An 8,304-nucleotide genomic window follows, 5' to 3' on the forward strand; every position below is an offset into this window, starting at 1 on the left:
TGTGTGTGTGTATAAGCAGAAGTTTAAATTAAACACCAAAATTACAAGTTTGATCTTCGAAAAACTTGCAAAAATAGACCAGCAAAACAACAGACCACAATGGCAAAACAGTTCAATAAAATAACAAAGTTAACTCTAGAAAATCGCCACAATGGTAGTCACAACAGTAGACTCCTTTTTTTTTAACATTAAAAATTGACTCAAAATATAAAATCAATGCGAAGGGATTATTTTTTTAATTTAAAATTAAACCTAGAAATAAAAGCAACATGATGCGCTCGCATCGGCTAGCTTAACACATTGACTCACGCATTTCGCATAATTCTGTGATGCGTCCGCTTCTATAAGGTTAGCTTGCATCAACCACTCGTAGCGAGAGGGGATCGCATCGCTTTGCATCATCGCATTATACGATGAAGCAAGCGCATTCCTCTGTGGATATATATGTTGGAAAGAATGTTAAATGAATTTGGGATAAACGTGCAACACACGTTTTCATAGACTAGTTATTTTAAATAAGAGTGCTTGCTATAAGCATCTATTTGGTAGCATTTCTGCTACTTTTACTAAAGCGAGTTTAATGACATAATTATACGATTTTTTCTTCAATTGAGTTGGCCTTTAATTAAGTTCTTTAAGGGTGAGAGATATCATAACGTGAAAATATCGTGAGCATCTAGACCTGTTCTATTCTCAAATGGTTCGCTAATTGGTACCGGATACATGAGTATATCAAGTATTTGAACCATCTCTATTAGGATCGGAATCAATTTATTTTTTATTATCACTACCACTTTTGGGACACAAATTTTTAACACTTTTATCTACATTTCTTAATTTATTCATATTAAAAAATTAAATAAATATTCAAAAAATACAAAAACAATCCAAATAAATTTTCAACAAATAATACACTAATTAAAAATTAGAAGTAAGAGATAGAACGACAATATCAAATTTTTGAAGTATCCGAAAGTTGATCAATTAAAGACTTTTTAAGAATTCCATTTGATATTTGTAATTTCAAAATATTATAACAAAATTAAGCATTTTACGAGATAATTAGAATAATTACGAGAGATCTAGAGAATGAGATTGTAAGTTGTGGAAAAAATAGTTGAAATGACATGAATTTATAGAAAAAGGAATTTGAATTAAAAAAAATGCTTGTTTTTGGCCATTGGGCCAATGGCTATATAGCAACTAAGGCCTCAACGGTCCAAAACAACTTTTGGTTGTTGGGTCCAGGCCTGACAGGCTTAATTTTTGTATAAATAACATAAATATCAACCTTTTTGAAAGTATTTACACTCTCTTCCACTTTTTAAATTATTTTACTCTCTTTCCCTATTAATATACGTAATATAGCCGACATATACATAACATTCTGTGTATATGTTGACATTTTTGTAATATATTTAGGAAGTTGAGATTTTTTGTAATATTGAAAACATAAGTTGTATAATTGTGTAATTTTTAGTTAATTTTTTAGAAGAAAATTGTTATCAATCTGGTGCATTGATGGGCCTTGTCCGGTCTCACGACTGGACCGGTCTACGGGTTTCGTCAATTAGACGGCCCAACCCCTAATCGCCCCCAAAATAATTTTATCGGTTTCGGATCGATCCCGATCCGGGTGGCTTGAGGACCGGATTGGCCCACATAACATGTTTAGTACTACTTATTAGAACCTTATGGACTATTCTAACGTAACGTCATTAATCTGTATTCTATAATAACATTATGACCTCTTTGATTTGGAAACAACTACCATTACCAGATAATGCAACTGACATTAAGAGGTAGCTTTCTGGCAGATAATGACTTGTTGAATTCTTATCAAGAACTTGGTGGTGGTGAATCAAAAAAAAAAAAGGAAAATGTAACATGTGTTGTATCACAAGGGGTGCAAAGTGTAGCTTTTTCCAATTGTGAGAGACTCCATGTGCAGCTAATTTCTTATAGGGGATTTTCTTTTCAAACTTATCTGTTGAACAACCAAATTTGTCTGTTTGAAAAGGAAATTTAGCTCACCTAAAATAAGAAGATCATGAGCAAGCTAGTATAATTTATTTTTTGGGGGGGGGATTTCATAAAGATATGATATCTGAATCTAATTCAGTCTCAAAAGTTAGCTCTTGAGGAGGACTGTTCAAGTCTGTATAAATGGACCACTAGTTTATTTCTTAATCAATATGGGATTTTAACCCGCTCTAACACTCTTTCACGTCCATACCAGGATAGCTATTGATAAACCAAGAATAAGTATTTTCTGATTTACAATTGATAAACTAAAGACTATTAATATACAAAAACTTTTAATTATAAGCATGATTTTAGCACCATATCTTGCACAATATCAGGGATGTGATCATACATAGTTGAAAATATTCTACTATATCTTTAGAATGATGCAATATAATAATATCTGATATAATAATATGTATGTTATTTTAACCTTTGTTTTTTGTACTGTTTAATCTTTATGTGAAAAAGAAAAAAGTCAATTATTTTACTTAATGGGAAAATTAGGAGTTGGATTAGGTGTCTTCTTGATCCACCCAAAAACTCTAATTACCATCCAAATCGAAACTACAAAAGCAAGAATATAAAGAATATCCACAATAAAGAAATTCAGAGTAGAAGTTGACAAGAAAAATAACCTCATTATTTATTTCACAATAATAACCAAATAATAATAATGCTCCATGAATGCTAAAAGGGATTAAAAAATATTCAATAATCTAAAGAATATTATGGTCTACCAATCAAGATGGCACCTAGTTTCCTCAAAATTAGCAGATCTTCCATTAGCCTCCAAAGGAACCTTGAAATCACACTCAATTTTTGGCTTAATTTTGTGTGTTTTAATCCAACCAATCTTTAGCCTTATACGCATATAAAGCTTCATTTCAATATCATAAACTCCTGAATTCTTCTCATTATTGTAATTTGATTTCTCTCTATCTCCCAATAGAACCAAACTTTGTCCTTTAAACACTGGATGCAAATTGCTAGTATTCTTGTGGCCTTGATAAAACGGTTCCAAATTTTGACTAGCAAATCTCTGGCCTTGATACATGGCTCTAGCTTCGATTGAATCGTAGTAAATGCCAACGCGTTTGTTGGGGTTCCTTATAGTCATGTTGAGGGCGAGATCGTAGTAAAGGGTGTTGTTGGCAGTGGACAAATCAAATTGTGTCAATGTAGCATCAGTCACGTAGAATTTGACCTTGTTAGGACGTAGGACTAGCCAGAGGACTAACGCGATGACTCCAAGGGCGATGAGAAGGGTGAAGATTATTTGGCAGATGCAAGTGCAGAGGCAGTTGAAGAGACAGCTACATGGGTTGCAACTGCTACCACCACGGCTACGGTGGTAGGTTTTGGTTGGTGGCGGAATAGAGGGGCCATAATAGGCTCCGTTCAAGTTAGGTTCTGGCATAACTTAATAAAAACAAGAAATACACAAGAATATCTTGAACTTCTGTGTTTATGAGGATGATGTTTTTTTGTGGATAAAGATGAATGTGTACTTTGGTAGGGTGTAAATATATAGGTGTAATATGGATATATGTAATTTCTGTATATGATGGAGATTGTGGAATTGGTAAGTAAAAACAAATTAAATACTATATATAGAAGAAGAGGCCGTGTTTGGAAGACGCGGTAGTTTTTGTATTTCTACCTTCTTAGTAATTGTTCAGATTTTGCCTAGCAATTTCCTATATCAAGATTATACGTCATTGACTTGGTTTTTAGTCAAAACTTTTGTTAAGACTCCTACATAGGCTATAGATGGATACTTGGTCAAACTCTTATAATCCTGATTGAGTTAGGTCGATAATTCATTTTTTTTTAATTGCGGTAATAGAATTAGATACTCAGATCTATCTTAATTATATTATCTTTGCGTCTGAATGGATGTATTTTCTGTTGTTGGGTCTTTGTATTATATTATCCACACCCTTGAATGGATGTATTTTCTCCTCCTGATAGTGTGTTATACCTAGACTAGCCAATAGAAAACTTTGGTTTTGATCCACCATCACCATCACCACCACCACCACCACCATCCCTAGTTCGCTAAGGGGCTTAGAGAATAGAGAGGATGTAATTTCATCTGACATATCAACAACACTAGACGTGGAATGCGAAAATAGAACGAATAAAATTTATTTTAAATATTAGCGTTATGCCGATTTCCATTTTTGTTGTAGCATAGTAAGAAAAGATAGTGAGGACACTCATTCGAATTGAATAGGTAAAAGTACTGCTATTAAAACTCTTATTTTTGTCGAAGAGAAGTCTTCTAGCTCGTTTTAAAATGTTGAAGATAGGGATAAGGTTAATTTCAATTCCACCATGATACACATTGATGTGTGTGTTTCTTGTGACAAAATTGGAATCTCAATTAGAACTTTATTTTTCATATAATGTTTGTGACTTGGATATTTTGAGACAACTCTTGTTGGGCAGCTGTGCTGTCTATTTTTGCCCCACTTTCTCAACAATATGCCAAAACACATCAACATTATCCCACACAACTTTCTTTCGTATTCATTAGGAAAAGGAAACATGCTACATGCTTGGTCTTATTGAACATTTCTCTGCGTCTGAACAGTAATTATTTAAATATAGAATTTAATATTTATGGATTTTTACAATGTTTACAGTCAATTATTAATTAAGTTTCTTAATATACACGTATAAGATTTGGATAAAAGTTATTAAATTCACATAAATTCATAATCAACATCATATAATTCGTCCTTGTCTAACGGTGGGTATCTTGTGCATAGAAACAACTATACCATTGACGACTTTGCCCTCAATTTCGTCTGAAGTAGTATATATTTTATCTACAGTGAATTTCTGCAAATTTCTAGCAAATTGTACGTAACTATTGTAGCCACCTAATTTTGTCCCTCCCGAAGTCTAATTTTATTCATTTTTAGTTCACCTTACCATGTGTCCAACCCCATGTAATTATATCCCACAAAAATACAAAAATAAACAAAAACAATACATCTAACTAATTTATCTTATCCTAACAACCTACCCAATCAAAAGCTTCCACCTCCCTACCCACTCACATTTTTATCCTCACAATAACAAACTAAAAGAAGGTGGATCACGGGTACACCTAACAAAAAGGACCCATTTTGTCACCATCTTCTTCTCCATATTTTGGATATACACGCACAAACCCATATCATGATCTCCATATTTCTCTTCTACACAATAACACACATCACTCATATATAAGAATTACAGAATAAACACCTCACGGGGAAGCTCCATTAGATAGATATACACCCGTCTGATCATTCCTGACCGAAAACTGTCACATCCTTTTTTTAACATACTCCAAAAAATGTATATTTTAAGGTTCGAAAGGGCTTTATTATTTAAGTGACAAGAAATGAAAATTTGTTTCGGAAAAGGATTATTTGCATTTTTTATTCAGAGTCGCCACTTGGCATAATCTGGTGTGCCAAGTCACCTTTGGAAAATCCTTTTCGAAACCATTTGACTCTTAAACTGGTTTGCGAACAGAGACTCCGGCTAAGGAATTCTGTTGACCGAGGGGAAGGTGTTAGGCACCCCTCGATCCGGTGGTTCCACCATGGTCGCTTGGGTAGAGTGTATCAACTGTTTTGGTATTACGAAATGTACAAACCACACAAAAGCACGCAAAATAATCAAACAATAATAAAAACAAACAAAAATGTAAAGTACAGTCCAATTATTACAATCCGAAATAAAAATACTGAAATAACCTACACTAGTCCTAAACTATACTTTACCCGATGCCTCGGGCCTTGATCACGAGCATCCTTTGCGTACAAAATTCTTCGGGACATTCCCCGGTGAGTAAATACAAATTACCTCGGGGCATTCCCCGGTTAAATAATACACTTTTCAAATACGATAAACAAAAACATTCCACAAATATTCTAAACATTCCAACACTACACCAATTCTAACCTTGCCAACCCGACCTTACTGTTTGCCTACCTGCTCGACGGCATATCACATTAAACATCAACAATGTATCAAAATATCATAATATTCATTTTTATCAATTTTTCAATTTCCGTCCCAAATTCATTCCCAACCAATGATTAACACATGCTTCGATTTATCAATTCACTTTTCAAAATCCAAAATCAACATCAACCAACACATAACACATATTCGAACATACCAAACACGCAAATTATTCATGATTATGTAAAATTGAGAAGAGTAAGGATAGAATTGAACCTTCCGAATATCGATTCTCGTTGATAATAATATTTAAGAAAACCCGAATCCGAAAGCCTTTGATCACGCTTTTAAAATCAATGCATTATTCCAATTAAACCGGGAGAATCCACGTCCGATAACCTCAACTCGAATCCCCAAATCAGGTATAGACAGGCTCGAATTCACAATAAACCTGAATTCCAACTAAAGCAGCAGTCGCGAAAATACGCATGAATACCCCAAACAAAACTCGCGAAGAGAAGACCCCAAAATAGTATGTAATTTTTGGTGGGCCCCTACAGAAATTAGCCTGAGAATGATCAAGATCAATCAGTTCCGATGAAGAGGTCACCGGAAAATTCAACCCAGTACCATCCTTCCTCAATTTCCTTCTATTCCCGTCCTCCTTCCCTATATCTCACTGATTTCCCTGTTTTCTGCGTATACCCCTCAATCTTCGAGTTGTGTGTGCATGATTCTTCTATGGTGCGTTGTGTGTAATCCGGTGAGGGAGGCGTCGGTGTGGGTGTCGATCAGTGAAGAGAATGTGTGTATCGATGTGTTCTCTGAGCTCTGTTTGGTTTTCGGTCAGCTCTCCTTTTCTGTGATGATGTGCATATATTGTGTTGCTATGCGTGTATGGTGTTTTTCAGAGATTTTGGTGTGCCAAAAAGAAAAGAGAAGATGAAATTATGGTGAGTGTGTGATTTGTGGTGAAGACAAAACCAACATGGCGTCCCTCCGTATCGGTAGTTTTTTTTTTCCTCCGGTGCGTCTTCTGTGTGTGTGAGTATATGAGGGTGAAGAAGAAAGAAATTTTTTTTTATATCTGCTCTCTATTTTTTTTTGTTATTCTCAAAATGTGTGTGTCCGTTCCTCCTCCTTTGTCTTTGTATGTATGTGTGTATATATTGTAGAGTGAATTGTGAGAGTGGGTGGGGTAGTGGGGTACACGCGGGTAGGGGTAAGGGGTAGGGTATGGGGTGGTGAGGTGGTGATTTGTCATTTTCTTATTGGAGAGGGTTGTTAGGATGTTAAAAGAATAAAAGTTTGTTAGGGATTTTGTTGAGAGTTACTTTTTTTGTATTTTTGTGGGATGTAATCACGTGGGTGAGGGTACATGATATGATAAGGTAAAAATGAATAAAATCAAACTTTTGAAGGGGACAAAATTACGTGTCTACATCATGCCCTCTTTGAATGTAAACATGCAGTGTTTTCAGACAAAGAAGTAGACAACGAGACAGAATTTTGTCCCGACCATTATTCAAAGGAAGAAACAGAAGAAAGAAGGACTATCGGGTCTTGAATTAGGACAGCCTACCCGCCCAATTTATAAGGGGATCAAGTGACAAGTATCTCCAAGGATTGGGCAGAGATGGACTATACCGAGTTGGAGAGTCGAGTGAGGTTCCGTCGAGGTTCCGGTTCGCGGCTCTGTTATTACATCAAAAATGAAAATTACAAGTTAAAACATAAACGAAATTACAAAATCCTATCTAACAGCTTCTGTTGGTTCTTGACTCGACTTTCATCACCCTATTCTTCAGGCGGGCTCCTGGCTTGATATTTCTTTCAACTTGTTGCTTGGCTTTCAATTGTTTCACTTTGTTGCTTGACTTTTCGTTTCTTCACCCTATTCTCCAGGTGGGCTCCTGACTTGCTACTTCATCACTTTGTTGCTTGACTTTTCATTTTCTTCACTCTGTTCTCCCGGCAGGCCTCTGACTTGCCATTTCATCACCCTGTTCTTCAGGCGGACTCCTGAAATCACATCAAAACTAAAAAAAAAATTATCCCTTCTTCAGGAGGTTCCTGAACAGAAAGTAAAAATCTCATTTTTCAGTAAGGTCCTGAACAAAAACTAAAATCCCATTTTCCAGGAGGGTCCTGAACATAAAGTAAAATCCCATTTTTCAGGAGGGTCCTGAACAGAAAGTAAAATCTCATTTTTCAGGAGGGTCCTGAACAGAAAGTAAAATCCGATTTTTCAGGGGGATCGTGGACATAAAGTAAAATCCCATTTTTCAGGAGGGTCCTAGACAGAAAGTA

General features: G+C 35.4%; 1 protein-coding gene across 1 annotated transcript; it reads right to left on the minus strand.

Moving 5' to 3' along the window:
* Positions 1 to 2,646: 2,646 nt before the first annotated feature.
* Positions 2,647 to 3,676, minus strand: LOC107843723 (NDR1/HIN1-like protein 3). Its single transcript, XM_016688098.2, has one exon. The coding sequence runs from the start codon at positions 3,443 to 3,445 to the stop codon at positions 2,762 to 2,764; it is 684 nt and encodes a 227-aa protein (XP_016543584.2). The 5' UTR covers positions 3,446 to 3,676; the 3' UTR covers positions 2,647 to 2,761.
* Between the last annotated feature and the right edge of the window lie 4,628 nt (positions 3,677 to 8,304).

The sequence above is a fragment of the Capsicum annuum genome, chromosome 10 (assembly GCF_002878395.1).
Source record: "Capsicum annuum cultivar UCD-10X-F1 chromosome 10, UCD10Xv1.1, whole genome shotgun sequence".
Lineage (NCBI taxonomy): Eukaryota > Viridiplantae > Streptophyta > Magnoliopsida > Solanales > Solanaceae > Capsicum > Capsicum annuum.